General features: G+C 53.0%; 1 protein-coding gene across 4 annotated transcripts; it reads right to left on the minus strand.

Moving 5' to 3' along the window:
• Positions 1–2,957: 2,957 nt before the first annotated feature.
• On the minus strand, positions 2,958–23,535 carry GGT7 (gamma-glutamyltransferase 7). Of its 4 annotated transcripts, none has more exons than XM_055721928.1 (15): positions 23,302–23,533; positions 20,323–20,549; positions 18,796–18,947; positions 17,691–17,805; positions 17,081–17,148; positions 16,332–16,405; positions 15,681–15,874; positions 13,361–13,448; positions 12,496–12,623; positions 10,297–10,385; positions 9,360–9,512; positions 8,710–8,827; positions 7,859–7,996; positions 6,798–6,897; positions 2,958–5,291 (listed from the first exon to the last, which is right to left on the minus strand). In XM_055721928.1, exons 1-15 carry the CDS (start codon positions 23,486–23,488, stop codon positions 5,128–5,130), a joined length of 1,995 nt encoding a protein of 664 aa, XP_055577903.1. In that variant the 5' UTR covers positions 23,489–23,533; the 3' UTR covers positions 2,958–5,127. The 4 variants fall into 4 exon arrangements, with proteins under 4 accessions (XP_055577903.1, XP_027655113.1, XP_027655111.1 ...); XM_027799312.2 differs by having other exon boundaries at positions 21,096–23,444; XM_027799310.2 differs by having other exon boundaries at positions 20,664–23,444.
• Positions 23,536–24,126: the final 591 nt, after the last annotated feature.

Genomic DNA, 24,126 nt, shown 5'->3' on the forward strand with positions numbered 1-24,126 from the left:
CCGGCCCCCCCCGGCGCCGCCGCGGAGCCTTCCCCGCCGGCGGCGGGAGGGGCCGTGCCCGGCCCGCGGGCAGCGCGGCCGCCTGGGCGGCTCGGGGGAGGGGGGCGCGGCGGGGTCCCCAGCAGCTGGGACATGCTCCCGCCGGCCCCCGGCCCGCCCCACGCGGGGGCTGCCGGCTGCGTCCCCCCGCCCCCCGGGGCCGCGGCGCCGGCTGTCACCAGAGCCCGGTTACCGGCCCCGCGCCCCTCTCCAGCTCTCTCCAAAGCCCCGTTCTCGCGCGGCCGATGTACGGGAGGGAGGTGGCTGTCGCAGACCGGGGCAGTAGCGGATCCGCCGCGGGAGCAGCGCGGGGGTGGCACGCGGGGTACGGGGGGGCGGGCGGGGGCCACGGCGTCGGGTCCCGCGGGCTCCAGGCCGGTGGCACAGGGAGCTCCCGGGGGGTGGCACAGGCCCGCACACCACGCCAGCCCTCGCACCACCACCCCCCGGCATTGGCTTTAGGCAGATCACTGCATTTTAAATGACGAGGAATATGGGGGGTTTATTTTGCAAAAGCTTTTAAATACAGCAATCTCATCTGCTATAGCTCACAACACAGAAAAAAATCCCTTTTTTTTAAGTTGGCTTATAAATGCATTCCATTAAAAAAAAAAACAACAACGAACACCATGGTTAGTGTATGACTTATCTTAATAATTAAATGCTGTTGTGCGTGGAAAGCTGCAAACAGATGGCACTGGCCGCAGCATCGAGGCTCCCCGCCAGCAGACCAGCACCCAGTTCTTCACCAACGTGTTGCTCCGTTCGTGCCTTTTCTGTTTGTGCCTCCTCCAGCCCCTGGGACAAGGGACCCCACCGCCAGCACCTCTGCGGTGCACTGCAGCCAGGTGAAAAGCCCCTGCTCAGGCCCCTGGTGACTGAGGTGCCCATCAGCCCCGGGGTGACGAGGGGGAGCATTGCACTGGTGCCCATCAGGGAGCTGGCTGGCAGCAGCGTGGATGTGCCCCGCCATTGCCTCTCACTGTGGCTTGAGGCAGGCTGGGGACACACAGCTGAGGGAAGAACCCCTACAACACCCAAGAACCACCTTTCCTCCCCACTTGCCATCATGTATTCTGCTACTTCAGCAGACACTTCTTAAACCCAGCTGCATTTAATTTCTCCCTTCTGCAGCCTGACCTTCCCCAAAAGGCTGCGCCAGGACAATCTGCACCTGCTGGAGGCCCCTTGGGCAGCGCTTTTCAGTGCGTGACTGCTCCTAATCCCCAAGCTCCTCTGCCCTCCCCACGGAGGGGTTTCATTCTTAGACAGTGCCCTGCCCTCCTGAACACCAGCTCTGCCTGTCAGCGCTCTCCTTTCCTTGGGAACGTGCAGATGTCCGACACTGAAGTGTGGAAGATCTTTCCAAAACTGCTGTGATGGGAATACCCAGGCGCTACAGGAGCCCTTCCCACTCCACCTGACTTTTTGCAAAACCTTATAAAATCTTCAGTGGTTTTGCTGTGTTCATGAAAGAGCTGCAGGTTTCATCTCAGTGCTTACCAAGGCCTGGCTCCTCTTCCTCTCCATGTCCATGTATGGGATCAGTCCATGGAAGCCTCCCAAGCTGTGCAGCAGGTGGGGGAGGCTCCGAGATGTCCTGGCCCGAGGGACCCAGCAGCCACCCAGATGGCCATGCCCAGCTGGCACTGAGCGGGTGCTCTCGGACGTGCCTGAGTCGAGAAACCCCTGAGAGAGACACCGGCAGAGCTGCAGCAGAGCTGCAGGGCACCCGCCATCATCCCTGGAGACCAGACCTGAGCCTGCTGCCCCGGCTGCTCTGCCCTTGCCTGCCTCGGGCAGCCCCCAGCCCCCTACAGCACTGAGCGGGGCACGCTGGCCAAGCGGCTCGCTGGCGTGTAGGAATGCCCGGCGTGCCCAGGGCTGCTCTTCGGCTAGTCTCACACTGTGCCCACGGGCAGCAGGACCCCCAGCCCTTCCCTAACCACCCCAGCACCCCCAGCAGCACCTGCCCCTGTCCAGAGCAGGGGAGGCGAGGCAGGTGCCAGCCCCTCTCAGCGCCTGGGCACTGAGCAGGACAGCAATGGCAACAAAATGGCACAGCCGAGGGGCCAGGGCACCTTTGTCCCCCAGCTGCAGGACAGTGGCACCTCCTGCCCTGTCCCCCCCTCCAGGCTTTTCCACACAGCCATCAGTGCCATCAGCACACAGGTGAACAGCAGTACCTATCGCTAGGGAAGTGTGCCCATGTCTGGGTGCGTGAATGCCAACAAGCCTTTGTGAGAAATATGATTAACCGAGCTATAGCTTACTGGCAGAGCCTGTCTCCACTGTAAAAAACAGTGGACATCAATGGGGAGCAATGCAAACATGGGCAAAGACAAGCCGACTGCCCTACAGATCACAATAGTCACATGTGGAAAAGGCATCTTTTTTTCCCCCTCCCTTTATTTTGCTTGGATTTATTTTATTCCTTCATGGTTTTTCTCAGCCACTTTGGTTTGTATTTTGTGTTCTGAGCTCCTCACTGACACTTTCATGTAAAACCTTCAGAACAAACTCTGCTTCAGAACTCTTAGACATCTGCAGTAGCTGGGCTGAAATCAACGCGATTACTCTGCACACACACATCTCCAGAATATGGCCCTTTATTTTACAATGTGTCTCTCAGCTGTACAGAAGGGAACACTGGGTATTTCTTGGTACCTTACATTAAATTAATCAGATCTCATCACAACAGATGGACTCAAAAGTATCAGAGACACTGGGCCAATTAGCAGATTAAAGGTTTCCATATTGAACACATCTGTGTTATACTGATGCAGTTTTTAAACAGAGAAATAGGAAATCATTCAAAATATCTTTACTTCTCTTCGCCATGACTGAGGGGCCTAAGTCCCACCTTCCAATTGTTTTAAATTTTCCCTTTTTTGCAACACTGGCCACGACCCAGCAGAGCACTTAGGAACATGCTTTATTTTAAGATTCTGAATAACTGCTGTGGAATTGTACCTTGGGGCATGTAGGTGCCCTTTCGAATCAAACCCAGTCTTTAACTCCCAAATGAATGCAGTCTCCAGCATCAGAAGTGAGTCGGTGAATTCAGTTAATAAGGAGTAATTTTATCTTTCAAAGTGTTTTGTGATATTCCATGCAAAGTACTGAAGTGACAATGGCTTGACCACTTACTTTGCAGCTCTGCACAGTAAACCTCTGTGCCCAAGGGATGGATCAATGCTGTCCCACACCAGGAAGTCCCAGATTTCCACCAGTGAGATCCAATGCACAGAACTGCATCATTCCCTTCCTGAAAAGGTCTGCTCCAAGACATGTAACATTTTATGAATGCTCTGACTCTGGAAAGTGACCAACTCTAGCGCTGATGACAGAAAAATAAATAATAAATAGACTTTACATCCCTATGGTGAAGGTCTCTTCTTGCCCTGCAGGCAGTATGGTGGCACAGAAGACAGCTTCTCAAAGACAACGTTGTACCTCCCCCGTCTCTCAGCTGACGCATTTGTAATAGACAATACCACTGATGCTCCCATCTGCCAGGTAGCTGCCCTGCTCTTCTCCTGGGTGGCTGTGCTTCAGCGGAGCATAAAAGCATCTCTGTCCTTCCTCGGTGCAGTCTGCAAGGCTTCACGTAAATGCTTTGAGATCCTCAGCTGGCAGGTGGTAGGAACAATTAGTCCAATTATCTGCTATAGCACCCCGACTGCCCCAAAATGACCCGCACGCTCCCTGTGTCAAATGGCAAGGAGCGTCAGAGGGTGACTGGTGTAATCATCAAATGAAAGACCAAGACAACCATAAGCAGGCATACATATATAATATGTACAGTGGCCATAGATGCATTTGCATCATGAAAGAAATAATCAAATTTTAAACAGGAGAAAATTATCAAATTCCAGATTTTTTTAGTGCCAGGTATCTCTAACTTGTTAGTAAAAAAAAGAAGGAAATGTCCAAACATGGATTGAATGAAGCGGTGCAGCTGTCAGATGTGGTATTCTCTTTCTTCATTATTTCAGACAAGAAATGCAGAAGTGTTCTTGTATTTTGCACTACATGCTGCAGACAGAAAACTATCTCAGTAGTGTTTGGTTCACTTTGTAGCTCTTCTTTCACTCTCTTCAGCTTTTCCAGTAGAGCCGCCCCTATTAAAATACGGAGCTGAAGGACCCGCATGAATTTAGTAAGCAGAAAATCCCAAGCCTCTCTGTAGGGATTACACGACTCAGGCTTTCAGAGCAGGCTGAGATAAGGCAGTGTAAGGAAAGCCCTGAACCTACCCAAACGCTCTCGATGTGGTTTTCAGTCCATAGTCTGTGGATTTTTACGAGTCTGCGGAGTACTACTAAGATATCTCCAAAAAACATCTAAGAAAATTAAGCCAATTACCACTAAACTTAAATTCACCATGGAGGATGCTCTGTAGGAAAACTATTGGGGGGTCCACAAGTTGTTAGAAGTTAAAAACTGTTGCTCCATTTACAAAATCAGACTGCGCAGCAACTTGACTCAAAATATTTACTCCCGAAATTCAAGGTATGCAGTGATGTGAGAAAAGGAACTAGCCCAGGAGGCTGCATGCTGCTAAACATCAGCTGGCCCATACAGAGTATTAAAGGACTCCCCGATATTCCAGCTACAGGCACCTACAAACACTACATTAGGCTGCATGAATTATTGGCTCACACAAGAGGCAAAGAATGAGTTTGGGAACGACAGGGAGATGAAGATGACCAGCAGCAGCAGCTGTTTTTTCCTTTGCTAATGTTCCTGCTCACTAAAATTAGGATGCTGGCTAGAACTGGGCTTCTGAAAGACTGAAATTATTAGCAAACCTCTGCCAAAAGAAAAGTGTGCATTCCTGTAACAAGGACCAGGCTGCTTGCAATTCAAATAGTTTAAAAATGAAACAAAAAAAATCAGAGAGCTGTATACTGGCGCTGTTAACCCCTCTGGTGTCATCCCGAGTGCGGAATGCAGAAAGGCTACTCAGCAGTGTATATGTGGAGCTCCCGCCTGGGGGATGGAGAAGGAGCTGTTTCAGAACATGCATGTTACTTGGGTCGATTTGTCTAAGCCTGGTTCAGTGAACACGTCATCCGGGAGGCGCTACAATATTGTGGCTCCAGCAGCATCCACGCTCCTGGGGTCCTTCAGGCCAATGACAAAACTGTTGGTTCTCCTGGCCCCGTGAACTAAGGAGACCACTTTGACTTTATCCACTTGATGGCCCCTGGCTACAAGAAATTCAACATCTTCTTCAGGGAACTCACCTGTAAGGGTTTTAAAAGAGGAGTTTGTAACTGAAACCACTGCTGGCTTTGATGCAAAGCTCTGCTCTAGCCCCGCTGGGACCTGCAGCATGCAGGAAGCTGCCCGCAGTGCTCGGAAGGTGCCCAGCCGGGAAGAGCCGAGTGGGCAAGGGGGGCTGAGGCAGCAGTCCTCCGGTCCTCAGCACAGCTGGGCAGCGCTCTGTGCCATGGGGGAGCTGAGGGCATCCAGGAGACCACTTAAAAGATGTGGAAGGTCCTTCTCTTTGGAAAAATATGTTGTTGGTACCTATTGTAGTTACTCTTGTTACAGAACATGAGACAGTCCCTGCTCGTAAGAGCTTCATTACAAATAACAGTGTTAACAGTTATTAGTGAAAATAAGATGCAAGGAAGCTCAAAACAAACGCTAGCAAAACAAGTTCTCAAATGACATACTTTGTGATAAGCCTCCCAACTTCCCCTTTGTGTATTCCTTAAACTTCCAGCCTTAGTTTGCTTGCTCTTCTGCCTTTGTTTATTTGACATTTTGTGATTTCTGTATGAATAGAAGTGCCTGAGGACACAAAGCTGGGGATGCAGCTGGACAAACCAAGCAGGCACACAGAAACCCCACAGTTATTTAAGCTACATACATTGCAGAAGTATCTTAACATATATCTTGTTGATGCCAAATGTCCAAACCCAAAAATCAGGACCTTTTGAAGTTCTGGATTTGTTTTAATTACACTCAAGTTTCCAAGTCTGTGGTCACACCTGACAAACACTTTTAGATTTTCCTCTGAAATGGGAAGGCCTAGAAACTGTGGCTACTTTGGGTGAAATGACAATCAAATTTCATTTATGGTTCACTCTGGTAAGGCACGGAGCTTTGTGAAAAACACCAGAGAGACCAAGTCTTGTAATAACAAGGACAAGAGCTGGCAGTACAGTCTCCAGAGTGTCAGCACTGATGCTGCATTCCAAGTTGCAAGCCTTGCCTTCTCCCAGCTGCTGGTGTTAAGGGACACAGACTGGAAAGTGAGAGAATATAATTTATGGCAGTGGTAGTAAAGTGTAAGAAGATCTGCTAGCTTTCAGGACCTGTCTGGATGAAGCTGTGGTTGTGATCTTTTTTAATTTGGATATCCTCAATGGCATCAGATTGTCAAAAGGTTTTAAGGACAGGACGTGGCTGCTACGGGAAGGTGAGCTGGGGCAGAGGGAGGGTTGGGGAGAAGCACCTGAAAGTTTGGATAGGTGGTGTTGGGAGGGGTCAGGGAGCATTCCCAAGACAAGAGGGAGAGGGCATGGCTCAGCAAGGGCTCCAGGCTTTGAAGAAGCTAGGTTGCTGCTTTTTGTCTTCCCCCAAACCCTATGTACTCGCTGGGGACCCTAGAACACAGTGAGCTGTGCACCAGGCTGTCACACTTCCACACACTTCCACACTTCCATGTGCTAAGAAAATCCTGCCCCTCTTCTAAATCTGTGAGGTGTGTAGGCTGCGCCATACCCAGTGTCCATACTCACTGTCAACTTGCAAGGTGTTGGACTCAAGCTGTGGGTGAAGTCGACCAAGTGACAAACTTTCACTCAGATTCTTGTTTAATGTTAAAACATTTACCAAAACCTGCAAGAGAACAGAAGAACCTCAATAATAAAAAAATGTAATGTGAATAGAAGGCAACTTCCCGAGCATTCCCCTAACTGGTGTCTCCAACATCTGCAGATGCTGCAGGCAAAGAAGATCTGGAACTATTTACCAAACAGCATATGAAGGAGGCCCTTAAATCATGGCCTGTATATGGCTGGTGAAACAGCGGTACCTTTTCAGGATTGCACGGGCTTTTTGCCAGAGTTCCTGCTCAATTAGGAGAGTTGTATGTCTGGAATGTGATGTAATCTCTAAATAAGTGTTTGTTACAGCTAAAAGCTCAGCACGTGACTTCTCCAAACAAAGCATTAGGAAGCAATGGCTGGCTTTAGTTTTGCTCTGAATGGTGCCTTCCAAAAGGTAAGGAAAATGGGAGCCATTCTTGTTGCGCCTTTCTTTTAGCAATCCGTTGCCACTGTGCATGCGACCAAGCTATTGGCAAGTACTTCACCTCATTACAAATCATAAGTTAGGAGGAGCTGCCCAATTTATAGCAAATGCTGAGTAGGGAGGAATTCATTCGGGAACGCACTAAAAGGAGCTTTTCATAGGGAAAAGGGCCAAAGGCCTGCCAGCCTCCTACAATTCTCTGAATACAAAATGCTCCTTTTTTTCCCTAATGATCCTTAAGATGAGCTTTGAACAGGTATTGGAATAACACAAAACCATTATAGGCTTTGCCAAGATGTTTTTCCTCTACAGTTATGAGTGGTGCCACCAGGGAAGGTGCAAAAGAAGTAAACCCAAGGCTCTTAAGAGAACTGGAAAACCAAATGTGTGGAATTGGTGACACCAAAGACTGAACTGGTAAACCTGTGCCCACCAGTTTCAGCCTGGGACATTAGGAAGGGAAAGCCTGTACTGCAGGAGGGGACCCTGCTCAGTGTTGAGCTCAACCACTGTGCTGAGAGGGCGGGTGCCTGGACACAGCACTGACCTGCACAATGCTGCTCAAGGCTCTGTCCCCATTGTTAGCTCCCAGACACAGGTATGTCCCACACATCCCCTCGGATGGTCTCACAATGGTGGGCAACAGGAAAGACAGGGGCCGTCTCCGAGGCTGAATGAGATTTTGCTGCAGTTGAAGAAAAGACACACCAAAAAATTTCAGCAAACTGACTAAAGCTTTGCTGGTGCTCAAGTTGTGCAAGTTAATTTCTTAATCTTTATGCTTCAGCTAGCGATTGCACTTGTGTAGTTTTACAAGTCTGACACCCTCACTGCTATGATAAAGCTCTCTGATGTTAACAGGATCTGTCCTGTTTCATGCTGTGGCTCTTTTACAGAAGGTCTTTGGAGCCATTCACATACTTCTGCAGTACCAGCCCAACAAAGTGGAATGCATTTACAATACATGGCAAGAAGGAACAACAGGGCAACACTGGGAGCCACCAGTACTAGTCTGGAATTGTTCCTTTGCAAGACCTGAAGATTTTTTTTCTGCTACCTGCTACTTTTAGAAGTGCAGAGCAGCAATTCATAGAGAGAGTTCTTAATTCAAGTCACAGAAAAGGACGGTTGCTTTACAGTGCATCTGGACTGCAGGGAAAATAGGTAGCTGAGATATGCAGCACTGACTGATAAAACTGCATTATAATGATGACTGATATGCATGAAGCCTTCTGTTTCAGTGGCTCATATAATGAAAAAATACAAGCTTTCTACAGACTGTTGTCTCTCAGTTATTAATAAGGCACTAAATAGGCCTCCCTGTTGTGGAGATGAGAATAAAATTGAAAAAACTGGTACAGACAGTTCAAATAAAGAATTTTCTATGTCATTCATTACCAGCCTGGGAATTGAGTGGTTCATTGTTTTATTTTGCCAGGAGAAGTCCAACATCTGGCTGTTCAGGAGGACTCCAGAGGGTGTTATTATTCCACTGCCAAAGGGACGATTCAAAGAACTGAAAAGAAACATAAAGAAATCTTGTAAAAATCCTCCCAGAGATTTTTGCACACTTGGAGGCTTTTCAGGGCTCCAGTTTTCCGTCCCCTCTTGGCCCGATAAGAGACTCTTCGGTAGTTCTTCAGGGCTGGTTAGATGTGAGGAGTGAAAGTCTCCATGCACTTAGGAGCAGGAACCTGTGTGGGCGACAGCAGCTCTGTCCCTCCCTGTGTTTAAGGATTCCCCTCTAGGTGATGGATCTGTCTCCATGCCCCCATCAGTCCTCAAATTTGGCCATCAGCTCTTCTCCAGGGAGCAGATTCAGGCCCATCCAGACATGTTTCACTGTGAGAGGGCTGCAGGAGGCCACAGAGCAGAGCAGCACCAGCTCACACATCACCTGCCTTCCCGCTGCTCCTGTTGCAGTGCTCACTGGGACAGAGCAGCCTAGCTGCCCCAGGTCTGGTCCCACCCCGTCCTGTCAAACCTGCTTTCTGCTCCCCACTCCCACACTCTGAGTACATGATGGAGGGAAGAAGTGAATCCTTTACCTTACAACTGCAACAATGAAGTCATCAGGTCCCATGACAAGGACCTGGCTAGCAGCGGGTCCACTCTCCACTGAGAAGTGAGGCACACGGAGATCAGATGAGAAGGACTGGGAGTCATTAATCAGCTGGCGCAGGGAATTAGCTTCTGATTTACTTCAGCCATGAGGGAGGGAAGAGGAAAGAAAGCCCTGAACCTAGGAAGTTGAACATCTCTTTGTCTCTCTGTGGGAGCACATCTGCACAGCCACAGGTGGTGTCTCCCCGAGGGGGCTGGCACTGAGGGCAGGGAGCTCCTTCAGTTCACTCCATGGAAGGAGAAAAGATGCCTTGGTCCACACAGAGAGGCAATGCCATGGACCTCCTGGGCTCCGCCTACAGTGGTGAACTCGGCCCCAACAGACAATGGTGGACCACCCCGCAGAATGCCAGCTCTCCAGCAGGAGGGCAAGTCAGGTCCAGCCCTGGCCACCAGCCATGGCTAAGCCTGGCTCTGAGGTGGGAGGTTGGGCTTAATCCCTGTGTCTGGCCTCTCCCGCACGTCTGGGTGTTCTGTGAAGGCACTGAGCCCTGTGCTGGGGAAGGGAGAGTCAGAAACCGCATGTGTGGTCATGACCACATGAATGGCCATTTGTCTGACTGGCCAAGAAGGAATATTTAGAGGGGTGGGAAAGTGGGAGGAACCCTGAAGATCAAGCTGGCTCCAGGAAATTTGTGTGAGGACATCCCACGACCCATCCCCAGAGCCCCATCGTATCAGCTGTGATCCTTGTGGAAGAGTGAGCCCTAGGAAGACACTCAAGGACTGACCTTTCCTCAGTAAAACAGAGGTAGAAAACCCCCCTTAGGTTTCCCCGTGCACTGAAAGGAGCAAACCCAGGACTGACATCCAAACCACACATCTTGCAACTGTGCCCATGCCTGTAAGCCTCAGACCTACCTCACCATGCCTTCTGCTATGTGAGTGACGGACACATCATCAGACGGGTCTCCCAGGTTGCTAGCTAGACTCAGGGCTATTTTCAATGTCTAAATTGAACACAGAAAGAAAGAAAGAAAAATATTTAGGTGGCCCTGGAAATACAACTTGTGAAACTCTGAACAGGACGAGGTATCTGGTCTCCTGGCATGTTGACTAAAGCCTACCAAAAAAAACATCCAAAAGCCTGGTCCTGGGAATACCTCAGTGCAAAGGGCTGCAGCACATGGGTTTGGGGACCAAGGGGCATCAGTTTGGCACAACAAACTGTGTGCTGGGGGAGCCGAGCTTATCCAGCAGTGTTTGCACAAGGTAGAACGCGCCTGGCAGGAGCTGGCCAGCTGGCTCAGCTCAGTGGTTCATCTGCACTGCCAGCTGGCAGACAGGGTCACCAGGATGCCAGTTACCTTCTGTTTCCATTCATGAGCGGTCACCACAACAGCAGAGATCACACAGATCACACTGAGTCCTTGTGGGACAGTGGGTCCTGGGCTCACCATTGCCTCTGGATGGCAGCTCCATTGGCACTGCATCGCTGCTGAGCAGAAATGAGCTATTTTGCTCACCAGCTGCTACGCACCTTCCTAGTTGTAAGTCATCCAAAGTGTCTGAACAGAAAGCGTTAGTCCCAGCACACTTGAGGGAATGATAACGTAAAAAGAGGAAGGGATTTGGTTTTTTATACATGCAGAATCCTGCATAAGCCAGTCTATTAAAAATAGGAAGATGCAATTTCAAAAGACAGTTTTTCTCTAGCCTCGGTTTTACACTGCGTAGCCAGGGGACAGCCACAAGGAGAAATGTGCATTTCAATCAAGCCAGCCTGTGCCTAGCAGAAACGCACTAGACTTTCAGCTTGCAGGTCATGCCATTTTCGTTCAAGATTCAAGACAGTACATTTACCCTGCAGGTTAGACAGCTAGATGTGACTTCTGTTTTGGTACGTGCCATGCATCAACAACTTCTCCTGAAGTGTCATCATTTATCTTCTGATGTACAGGGTAGAACATGATTAACTTCTGGAGAAGGTGGCACTTCCATGGAACAGTCTCCTGACCACCATACCATGTGGTGGATGTACAAGAGGCTTGGTAGTCAAGGAAGAGCTCCACTGACACAAGAAGACCACGTCCACCCCACAGACACAGGTTAAGGACAACTTGGTCATTACTGTCCCAGGGCTGGACTAGCTGGTGCTGACGTAGCACTGAATCTCAGCCATGTGTTCAGCTGTGTGATCCCCAGTAATCAGGGCTGCACAACTTCTCAAGTGTCTGTCCTTTATCTGGAGCTGGGACATGATAACCAATGGGTGAAACTCTTGGCCTGGTGCAAACACAGACCAAATAGATTCATCCAAAGCTTCCTGAAGAGAGCCCAAAAATTACTTAGGTGAGTCAATCTTCTCTGCCTCTGCACAGCCCCAGCACTGTGTAACACCTCCAGTTGCTGCATTTTTGCTGAGGGGCACTAACTTCCAAGCACCCACTCTCCTGCCTGCTACAAGGATGTGGTTTCATCCTTGCTTAAAATTCCCAACTTGTATAACCCAGCTGTGGATCTGTTAAGCATCTAAGAACATAACTCTGCTTACAGAGCAGGAAACAGAGCACCTGCCTGACTTCCTGGGAAGCTGCAATGTTTTAGTAGGGCTGACAGCCCTAAATACCTGAAAAATCATGATCTGGGCCGCTGAGATAATGAGGTGGGCTAAAATGTAAAGATTTTAAAAAATTATATAAGGTCAGTTTCCCTTGTCATCGCCATGTACAGGTTTTTGCTTGCTGACTCCCCTTACAGTGCCCTGGCAGGGGTCTGGAATGGCCAGGGCCACTGCAGCACAAGAGGTAGAGGAAATAGCTGGGACCACCCTCAGCTGAGTCATTCTGAAGACACAATTGCATACAAGAAATGGGTAAAAGCCGCAGCCTGTTTGCTTGAAAAAGCTCTGGGCTAAGCAAGAAAGAACTCAGCTGAGCAGGAGGCTCCAGCATCTGCACCTGCCTGAGGCAGCAGCATAGCTCAGATCTACACCTTAGCAGTCTATTTGCTCATTCTCGTCTGGGAATTACCCACAAACATTTTTGTACAACCAAGGAATAAACAAATACATAATTCTCTAGCAGCACAGGAAAATCAGCCAAATGTTGAGCCTCTTACCTCTGCTATCCAGTGCAAGATATTCCCCCTGGATACTTGATTTGTGATGTTAAAGCCCTCGAGGATGTTCAGGGCTGTGATCAGTGCAGGACCTGCATGTGGAGGTGGGGGACTGAAAACAAGATGACCTGTGAAGGAAAGAAGAGAGCAATGAAGCTGCTTTTGTCAGATACTGTCCAGTTACAGTACTCTCCCATAAGCTAGCGTCCTAGAGGGCAGGGAAGCCTTCCCAGATCTGAAGGGAAATAATGGAAAGCAACAAGATTTGAAAAGGATTTCCCAAAACATTCCTGTTGTATCTTTCTGTTTCTTTATGATGGATGAAGGAAGCCCAAATAGGGATGCTTTTTTTACATCTGAAATTCAGTGGTTGTTGGCTGGCTGGTTGGTTTCTGGACTGCAGTATGGAACAACAGAGAAAAAAATTGGTTTGCAACACTACAAATATAAGGAGAGCAAATACAGGGATTTCTAGAAAAGAATGACATTTTAGAAACTTTCTGCACAAAGTAAGTTTTTCTTCCTTGTAGATCAACTTGGGGAACTGTCTTCAGACATTGGTGCTAGCCTACGGTCCAGCTTCTACCTAGACACTGCATCAGTATGTGATTGTGTTGCATTTTTACACTCTAAGACTATCAAAATGCCACTGGTCACTATCAAGGAAAAAGCAGGCCGCTTTCAAAGTGCTGAAAACCTCCTGAACTGCCTGCAGCACATCAGTGTCAGCAGGCAATAGCAGGAAACTCCCTGGGGATGCCTCTGCGCAGCTTTGACTTCAACTCTTGTTAAATAGTGCCGCCACCTCTTGACAGGTGAAGCACACTTTTAATTGGAGTTGCATGGCAATGGGTCAGGCGTTCACCTCGATAGACTGTGTGCACAGGATTCTCCACCGTGACACTATAATTGCTGAAGTCTTCCTCCACCAAGACTCCTCCATAGTTGTGGACCTGTGTAGAAAAGCAAAGCAGTGCACACTGAGAAAGCTGGGTCAAGGCCATCTGTGTTCCTCATGCTAGCCCAGGTGACCACAGACCATACTGTCAAACAAGCACCACTGAGAATCCCGAGCCAAGTGCCAGGTTCCTCAGGACACCCTGAAGTTCTGTGCTTTCATGGTTGTGGTGGCCTGGCTCACTGTTCACCACTGCTGCAAGGCTCTGCAGCTCACCTCCAAAAGCCCCAAATGGGGACTGGCACTGCCTCACCGTCTTCGCTCCCCTGGGTGGCAAGCATGAGGATGTTAAAGGTTAGCAAGCATCTCAATATTGCCAGGATAAAAGACAAAGAGAAGGAACCTGTGTGTAGCAGGTCGCTGACACTGGAAATCTGTAGCATACAATTCCCACCCTGGTTTTAATTATTTCAGATGATAGTGAGTCTGCTGAACCCTTGCTCTTTCTATAAGGCTCTCCTAGAAGTACAATTTACCGGGCTTGGTAATTTTTGTGAACACAGTCAAGATCGGTAATTCCCTCCACTGCGTGTGTTCTGTGGTTGTGTCATGACGGAGATGAGGAAGGACCATCATAACTGCACTCTGCTGATCTTAAAATCCCCTGAAGTATGTAATACTCTCAGTCAACATACAGGTGCTACTGTGCTCATGGGCCAACTCTTTCCTTCCACCCAGGAGAAGCCACACAACCTGCTGAGAGGTTCTGCTGGGGTGAGTTGCTGCTATGAGTCCTCTGGATTTCCATCCAAAAATGGACAAGAACGAATAACCTGTGCATGCTCTGATTTCTAAACTAGCCAGCTAACTTGGCTAGTTCAGAAAACTCCTCTTCTCTGGTGGAACCAGATGAATCACGGCAGCAGGAAAGCTGATGCAGGGCACGATACGGGGGGCAGCATGTCAAACCACCCCAAAGCTGCAAAAGAAGATATAACCCCTACTGGGATCCCTGCCCCCCTCCCAGAGCAGTCCCAGAGAACAGGCCAGGTTGAACCCAACAGATGAGATGGGCAGGCAGGTGCCTGTGCCAGGGGCAGCCTTCCTGGAGCCTGGCCAGTGGAAAGCCCAGGCAAAGCACCACAGAGTGGGGCAGGAGGAGCGAGATGGCACAGAAAGGCAAGATGTCCTGGTCAGCCCCACACTGCAGGCACTACCTCAAATTCCCCAGAGAGCATTTTTTTGCACCTGTGCCTTCCCTCTGCAGGATGTTTTGGAGCTCTACTTGACTTCACCACACCGATGCCCTCCCTTTGCTGGAAGAATAAACACTGCAGGAAGCCAGCACTTTGCTCTGCTCTGCAACCAAAGCTGCAAGTGCACGCTTGATCCCAGAGCTTGCCAGCGTCTTTGGTGCTGCAGCCCTGGGCTTTGCTCCTCTGCAGAGTTTGTGCTTCCCTGCAGCAGCCCTCAGGTGGGGGGACTGGGGTGATAAAGCTGTGAAACTACACCACAAGCTTGGGACTTTTCCTGTTCCTTGTTCACCTTGTGGTCCAGGTGAACCACAGCAGATTTCCAAACACAGAGCTCACAAATGTCTAAAGCTTGAGCTGAAAGAACCCATTCCAAACTACTGATGACACATGAACCACAGTGGTAGGGAGAAATGGTGCCACCAACCACCCTGACTGCACATACAGAGATATAAATGTTGTTTGGGGTTTTTTTTACCATAATAGCTACTTTGTTGTTGTTACTTTTTTTTCCAGAGCACCTCTACCAAGAGGAGTTAAGATAGAGCAACCCTAAGTGGGACCAAGCCTGTCTGATTCTCTGCTCACAAGGCTCACAGTTTTTATTTTTAAACCATCTTCCTAGTGTCTATATCTTACAGTTCCCTTAACAACAAAAATTTGCTTCTCAACAGTGGGGCACCTCCCGTTATGGGGGAAAAGGGGATGTCACTAATGGTAACTCAGCATAGAGCTGGTCTTGAAATGGAGATATTTTTTTTTCCCTTTGAAAAAAAGTCTGTCCTGGTTATAGAGGAAATGGAGTTTTTACTTCTCTAGGCTGTGTAATTGACCCATGTGTCACTTACACCACTGCTGTGACAGGGACAGGAAAGAAAAAGGAGGCTGCATGCATTTTTCCCCCAATTGTGCTGGCACATTGGCTATGGCTTATCTCCAGGCTGTCACCTTAAGCAGGTGACATGGCAGGTGGCACCCCCAGCCCGGACTGTGCTGTGTGGTCTGGGACAGAGACAGGGACAGACGTGACTCACCTCGGAGATTATCTCCTGGGTTAAGTTTCCACGGTAGAAAGCTGACGACCCTTCTGCCCCCACCAGCTCCAGGACAGCTGCGAGGTCCAGGCGCCTGACGAACATGCCAGGCAGCAAGGGCCGGCCATCTGGTAGGAAGATCTCCCGAAATTTGTCAGAGTAGTTCAGGTCCTTCAGTTCACTTATGGCTTTGGCTGTGGGTGAGAAGGGGAAGGACGTTCAGAAAAGCCAGGGTGCAGGAACTCGGGAGTCACTGTGTACCTGACGGGGATTTTGGAGGCATGCCACTGCCTCTCACCCATTTCAAAACTAGAGGGTGGCTGGATCATGCACGCATTAGCTGGGAAGGAAACCCAACAAAACCCCAGTGCTCTTCCCTGGCTGGCCCTGGGTGGCTGCCCAGCGTGGGCTGCTCTTCCCTTTCCCTGACCAGCCCTGGGAAAGGGCATCAGTTTTGCTGCCACCATGCTCTCCCCTTGCAGACCATGGCTCACGTGTTGCTCAGCTCCCAACACCATCCACCTCTAGGTCCAAAGAGCCTGAATTTCCCATGAATAACCATCTACATCCCCAGCTGCCTCACACTCGAGCAGTGACCAACATGCTCCTCCACGCTAAGCAGCCACCCTTGGCTACTCATCGGGTACTTACCCAAATCGTGTGTGACATTAAACCCATCCTGGGCAACACTGGCCACGAGGCCCAGCAGCTCAGACCATGGGAGTCTGCAAAGGAGAAAGGACAAGGAGAAATGTGCATTGGAGGGCTGCAGCAGGGCAGGGTGGTGGGGAGCAAGTGCAGGAGTCGGCTCTGTGGTCAGGGGGCTCCTGAAGGACCAGGCTGTGGGGCCAGTGGTGGCCAAAAGGAGCACTGAGCTTTCAGTGGGTTTAGCAGGATCACCTCAGTGCTCCACAACGTGCATCAGAGAGGAATGCCGGTGTAAGGATGGGGAATGGGCATCTGTGGAGCAAAATCTCAAGCCAGGCTCCAGCCCTGAGCAAGTCATTGAGATCCCTCCCTCCCAGTCCCAACAGAGCATCAAGGACAGCCACACTCCTTAGGGTCCAGCTAAAGAGAATGAAAATGCAGACATGCATGAAAACGTTATGCACCTACTTCTAAAAGAATGTTTATTATCCGTCTTGTTAGCCACAATTTTGCTTTGCAGAAAACCTGACCAAGCTGAATTGAATTCTTTCTTTTGTTAAATGAAGTACCAATAAATTAACGTATTTTTCAACACCATCCTCCAAGTATCCCTTAGCTAATGGCTTTGACTGGCAACTGAGAACATGGTCTGATGGCAAGGGCTCGTGTGCTCACAGCTCCCCCACAGGGACCCCCAGGGCACAGCCTGTGCAGCATGAGGACAGCCCACCTGTGCCAGCCTTGTGTCTTACCTCCCGTGTAACTGGTGCGCCTGCTGCATTCCCTGTATCATGCCTGGCACCCCCACGAGCAGACCTGGCTGTAACACAGGAAGGACAAAAAGGAAGAGTAGGCTCCTGCCCATGAGGACACAGGATATAATCCCCAACTGCAAGTCAAGGAGAGGCAAGTCATGTTCACATTGGAAGTGCCCGCATGGCTTTTAGGAGAGGGATGAGGTCTGCACTAACATGCTAAATTAGGGAATAAAATTTTTTTGAAGGAAATAGGCAAATTCAATCATGATCTCAACCCAGTTTGATCAGGAGAAATAACTCAGCAGAACGACATGGGATTGTGCTCCTTCCCAGGGCTCTTGTTCTCCTGGCTCCCCACTGCCAGAGAGACATGCCTCTTTACTCCCCAAACCCTGTAAGGCTTCAAGCATTTTGGGGCTGCCAGAGAAGCATTTTCCCTGGACTCCCCATGTCTGTAAGGGCCCAGGATTGCCCATGGTGGGAGAGGTCTCCTGTCACTTCACCAGGCATCTCCCCCTTGGCCCGAGAGCTGTGGGAAGAGGAGAGCTGGAGACATCAGCCAGCTACAGCCCTGGAGGGGTCAGCCGCGGGCACTGGTCCTCACCTTGGTGTCCTTCTGCAGGTCCCCCTCCAGTGGGATGCCCAGAGGAGCCACCTCACGGAAGTCGATCACCCAGCTCCTGTTCTTCCGGATGTCGTGGACCAGCATCACCCCACCCCTGCAACGAGACGGGGGTCACAGCATGGCACTGGTTGTACCTCCAACAGCTGCTGCCATAAAGCCAAAATGAAGAGTGTGGGTGCCACTGGGGCTGGGGCCAGTCCTAGCATGACAGGGCAATCATAGCAGGTCACCAGCCCCAGCAGCAACCCCAGGCTGGCCAGCGGTGCAGGGGAACGCTGCTGCCCTTCCCCTGAGAGCAGTCTGGGACCACCGAGCCAGGGCTAGTGCGGGACGCAGGGAGCCCCTGTGCTGAGGCTGCAGTGAGGCTGGATCAGTCCCTGCCAGCCTGGCCAGGGGGCCACTGGCTCTGTTCCACTGCCAGGCTGGGACTATCTGGGATTTTCTTTCTAATCTGAGCAGTTTTGCAACAAAAGAGGGGTTTTGCTTACAACGGCAACCTGTGGCAGTCTGGAGAAGCTATCAGGTGGTGCTTTACGCAATGCTCCCAAGACCTCCCTCAGAGCCAACAGCACCAGGCTCACGTGGATGCGACCCTGGGGATGTGGATGGGGAGGAGGCCACCCCTCACTGCTGTGCCTTCCCTGGCAGCTGCCCAAAGCTGGGCTTGGACCTCAGGCTCCTGCTGCAGCAGAAGCCGAGCTAATGGAGGGAAGCACTCAATCTCTGAAAGCACTGGGACTGAGCCCAGGGTGTTGCAAGCTCCTGGCACACTCATGGAGGGGCTTGGCAGCCTGTGGTCACGTTTTCAACCCTCGTGAGCCTGAGGCTTGGACCTTCCTGGCAGCCACTATAGCAGATGCAGCTTTTCCCTCCCTGGGGGTCTCTGTCCCTCGCTGTCAACTTGGTGCACAGGAGGGTTCCCTGCCCCTGTGCAGATGTGGACACATCCACCGCCTGGTGTCAGAGACCTGGTACCACATGCTGGGACTAGGGCTACCACAAAGGCACATCTCAGCTGGTGGGGATATCACCTGCTTGAGGACAGCTGCAGACAACAGCATGGGGGTGAGTGATCAACACTTACCCGCCAATCCCTGATGTGTGGGGGTTGACGATTCCCGCGCAGAGGGCTGAGGCGATGGCTGCATCTACGGAGGAGCCCTGCTTGTTGAGCACCTCTATGCCCAGCGCCGTGCAGCAGGCAGCGTCTGTGACCACAGCACCGTGGTGGAAGATCTGCCAGAAGAGGAGAGGCATTGTGCCCAGGGAGGGGTGCTGGGGCTGCCTTCTGCCAGCTCTGTGGGACCTGAAGGCTGAGGCCACTGCCAAGGCTGTGGCCAATCTGCATTTTTAGATTCCTCCAAATGCTGGTGGGAGTAATATGTCCCTTGGCACATCCCTGCACCAGGGCAGCTGTGGCTACTCTGCATGTAGCCATGGCCATCGCTCAGCCAGCTTTCGGCAGCAGACATGCTAAGCTGGTGGGCCACCCCAGAGCAGCGTCAGACTAACCCTCAAGAGCAATGGGCGATGGCATGCCGTCACTGTGCTGCAGCAATGCAGTCACTGGAAGTGGGAATACAGCTGCAAAGACTGCAGCATCCGCCCCAGTTCCATGGCTTGTTCTCATCTTTCCCTGGCGCCGGTGCTACAGCAGCCACAGGAAGTTTGCAAAGGTTCATTTTAATCTGATGGTGCAAATTGCAGCATCTCGGCACGAGCCAGAACAGCCCCAAGAAGTGCAACGACAGAAGGGCCATGGCAGGCTGGCGGGCAGGACTGGCCCTTCCAGCAGTGCTGTGAAAGGCTGTGCAGCCTCATTCCAGTGCTGCACCCCAGCCAGCCATGGAGCCAAGCCACTCCACTCCCAGTGGCTGCATTTTGCATGCCAGTGAGAGAGCAATAAATTAAAAAAAAAAGGCAAATCTCTTCCACATGGACTTGTAGGCGCTCTGCCCTGCTGGGCAGCATATAAAGAAGATGATGGTGACTACTGACTGTTCCTTGGCCTTTCTCAGGCTGCAGTACCTGGCAGGAGATGTTCTGCAGGAAGTTATGACCCCATGGCCATGCTGCCTTTGCTCTGCAGTTTAGCACTGGTCTGTGCGACAGATCAGCAGGAGGTTCAGCCCTGTTTTCAGCTATTTCCCTGCTTGGTCCTGGGACGCATCCTTTGAGAGGTGAGCCTGGGCATACAGATCCATAAAACTCTCTCCAAGTGGAGATGTACAAAAGATGCCTACTGCTTAACTAAGGATTGCTCTCTGAAAGCATTCACAACTGGCTCAAACTGCAACTGGAGTTACAGCAGCAGGGCTGCCCACTTGCCCCCAACAGCGCCCCCAAACCTGCCAGGCACAGTCACCCACGCCGCAGGGCAGGCACTGAGAGCTCAGCTCACCCCTCTGAGCACGACTCCCAGACATGAAAAACCTTTTGAGACAATTTGGGATGGAATTGCCAAGAGAGACTCAGCACCCAGGATCTCACTGACACTGGCTGGGGTTCACCAGCACTTATCCCACTGAACTGTTGGCAAGGAGGAAAGCTAGGGAGCTTCTCCTATTTTTGGAGCCAAAGCCTGACTGCAAAAGCCACTGTTTCATCTTACCTGAGGGTCTCCAAAATAGATCTGCATGATCAGGGCCACCGTGACCCCGGTGGCAAAGGTCAGGCAGGCAGTGATGATGACAGTCAGCCCATCCTGTCGGCAGCTGCAGTCTCCGGAAAAAGGGTCCTTGCTGGTCTCCCGGAGAGGGGACACATCCTGGCTTCCCATCTCTGATGAGGACGAGGGCAGGCGCTGGAGACGCGCTGACTTCAGGAAGGAGTCTGGGTCTTTGTGGGCAGCGGTGAAAAAACAAGTGTTAGTTATTGAGCAACACAGGGCTCTTATTGCAGTGTTTACCCAGTGCTAACATTACACCGTGCCCCTTTCAGCAAGGCTATTACCTTCCCTATTGATCCCAGGTCTCAACAGACTTTCTGGTTCAGATGCTGCTTTAGGTCATTTTACTGATCCCTTCCTTTAGCTCTACTTATTCCAAACTGAATTCCCTGGAGATTACGAGGGGCAAACCCCCCTGAATTTTGCTCCATTTCAATCCATTCATCAGTCTTCAGTGATGGGCCCACAGTTACTGCTCCATTTGGAGGGGTTCTTAACACAGCACTGACTTGAAAACACATCTCTCAAATGCAGCAGGACTGAAGAAGAGGAAATTAAGATAGATATATATATAAAAATAGAGTTGAGCAGCCTTGTTTGGAGCTATGCTTGAGCTAAAGCACCTGAGCAAAACAGAGGCGAAGCAAAATGAGTGGCCTGGGCACAGAAAATACCTCTACAGAAGCATGGCAAAGTGAGGGCAGAGAGGAGCAAACCTGCAAACCAGAGGGCCGAGGGGCGTCCACCCGCTCCGACGGCAGGAAAGGCTCTGCTTTCATTTCTTGCTTCCTCCAGCTGACGAGGCCCACTGTGAAATCAAGCTGCTCGCCGAACGCCCAGCTCCAAAATGGCAAATGCAACAGGGCAGGGTTTTGCTGGGCATCCACCAGACAGCAAACAATGCTCAGCAGGATGAAAAAGTCTCTTTTGCTCTAAAAGATGCCTTGAATTTCTGCCTGCATCAGCTGCCTTCGTGGCAGGGAGGACGCTGGCTGAGCGTGCCCTGCCTCTGCACTGGCACTGCTGGGCACACGGAGCTGCTGGTGCAGCCGTGGGGACATACCCGTCCCTGCCAGGCACCAAATGGGACCAAGCGGCTTGGGGCAGCACCCACAGCTCCTGGATGAATATTTTTCAGGGAGCTGCCAAGAGCCATTGGGAGCTGCAGTGCCCCACACATCTGTGGTGGGAAGAAGAGGAGCATCGAGTAGAAAAGACAAGATGAGAAGCTTGTCTCTCCACAGAGGGGACATTTCCCAGGTTTGGGGTAAGGGAGAAGGGAATGAGCAGGAAACTGTGTGTCCCCCATCATCCTGCCATGCTTCTCCATCTGCTCTGGCAGGCAGCATCTCCTGGGGACCACCAGCCCTGTCCTTGGCATGACATTAAAGACCCCTTGACTGCAGCTCTCCTGGGGCCAGGCAGGGTGTTAGTTTTAATTTCAGTGACGCTGCAACCAGCAGTAACCCCACTGCAGCCACGGAATGCCCTTAGGGTGAATTTAATCTCCTTCACATTGCGGTGACTTAGGAGCATGACTGGGAGAGGCTCAACTCTCCCAGCCCACACCTCTGAGCGCACACAGGGTCCCTCCCCAGCATGCCTGGTCTGTGAGCTGAGCCTGCAGTGTGTGGGCAGAGGGAAGCCTGGCTGGGGCGGGCAATGGGCTGGGGCGCCACCGGTGGGGGCCATGACTGTCCTGGTGGGGGATGCCATTGTGGAGGGATGTCCCATACAGCCCCCTGCACACCCAGTGGGGTACCAGCCCCACCAGTGGGAAACAGTGAGCTGGGCTCCTTTGCCCAACCGCTCTGGGACTGCGTCCCTCTGCTCTGCTCCCATAGTGCTGGTGACAGGACAGCCCAGGACCAGGGGACACAAACATCCCAGGGAGCAACCATGGGAGAGGACAAGCCACGGCCCTCCAGGGTGGCCTCTCCCACCCATGCAGAAGTCCCTTTGGTCTCCACCACTGACATCCCGCGTGGCCTCTGGCAAGTCACTCGGTCTCTGCAACTGCTGGTGCTGTGTGGGGACAGCAGGGCCGTGGTGTGGGAACAGGAGTGGCTGAAAGGGCTCAGCAGGGAGCATGGAGGGCAAGGAGCAGCCTAAGAGGCCAACACACAGGTGCCCGTCCCACCACTGACGTTCACACTAGAAAGAGAAGCCAATGAGCCCTACATGGCTTCTGTGGGGGCCATGAAGGAGACGTGGCTGCCCGGGGAACCAGGGCCACCCCAGCTCTGGAGCTGCTGCCGAGGGGACAGCTGAGGCCGGAAATGCTGGTGGGCTCTGGCAGGCGCTGCAGTGTGGGACCGCTCAGTCCCCAGCACCGACAGCACAACAGGGGCTTCCCCCTTTTACCGAGACCTCCTGGGCAGCAGGGACCGGAGGCCTGAGCTCCCTCCCCGCCGGCCCGGCCGGTAACGCGGCACGCAGCTCCCACCCAGCCCCTGAGGCGCCCGGGGAGGCTCCAACGGGCCGGTGAGAGCCTTTCGGGAGAGCGGCGCCCGCAGGCCCGGCGCCTCCGCCACAACCGCGCGGGGCGAGACCGGGCGGGGGAACCGGCAGGGGACAGCGCGGGGGGCGGGGGGCACGGGGGACCTCGGACAGGGGCCCCGGGCAGAGCCCTGTGCCCTGGAGAGGCGCGATGCGGCGGGGCAGGAGCGCTCTGTGACTCCTGGGAGGGCCGGCGGGTCACCGACAGGCGAAGGGCCGTCCCCAGGGCCGGGGCCCGGCGTCTGACAGCCGCCCCGCTGGCGGCACCGCGCCGCGCCCCCGCTGCCCCGGCCTCCCCCGCGCGTCCCCGCAAGGCAGGCGGCGGGGCCGGTGCCGGCAGCCGCGGAGGGCGGCCCGCAGGGCGGGCGGTGGCCGCAGCGGGAGGGAGCCGGGGGCACCGGGGGCTCGGCCGCCGCCCCTCACCCGTGTCCTGCTCGCCCAGGAACGCGTCCTCCTCCTTCCGGGCGCGGAGGCCGCCCTCGCCCGCGCCGCCCGCCTCCTCCTCGGGCAGCCGGGGGAAGCTGGTGATGCTCATGTAGTCCACAGGCGAGGCAGCGGCCAGGGCCCGCTGCCGGCCTGCCCCTGCCCCCGCCTCCGCCGGCACCGCCATCGCCGCCGCAGCCGCTGCCGCCGGAAGGGGCCGGGCCGGGCCCGGTGGCCTCGCGGCTCCTCCCTGCGGGGGGGGCGGCCGGGGCCGGGGGGAGGCCCAGCCCGCCGCAGGCGCCTGCCGCGGCCCGAGCGGCAGCCGCGGCCCAGGCCGAGCGCCACCCGGCCCCGACCCGGGCCAGGCCTGCGTAGCCCGGTCCCCGGGCGGCTGCGGGAGACTCCGGGGAGCGGTCTCGTGCGTTGTGTCGCCGCATATTCAGGTGAACTCGCCAAGGGAGGCTCAAGCCATTGTGCCAGCCACCGCCACGGCGGCCAGGGGCGGCCGGCACCCCGCGGGTGGCGCTGCACGGCGCGGCCTGCGCGCCCCCGCGGCCTCTCACGCCCGGTGCTCTGGGGGCCAGGCCCGGCGGGGCGGCCGGCGCCGGTGGGTGCCTGCGGGCGAGGCCGGCCGGGCTCAGCGCTGGCACCGGCGGCTCCCGCTGCTGCCAGCCCCAGCAGCACCGTGTGCCCGGGCAGGCTGCGGCTGCCGGGCAGCTCAGGCCAGCACGGGGCCAGTGGCCGCGGGCGGGACCCCCAGCCTGGGCGAGGGTCACCAACAGCTCCCGCTTGGCAGAGTTTTGACCAAAAAGACGTAACAGTGGG

This window comes from Falco cherrug, chromosome 10, assembly GCF_023634085.1.
Source record: "Falco cherrug isolate bFalChe1 chromosome 10, bFalChe1.pri, whole genome shotgun sequence".
Lineage (NCBI taxonomy): Eukaryota > Metazoa > Chordata > Aves > Falconiformes > Falconidae > Falco > Falco cherrug.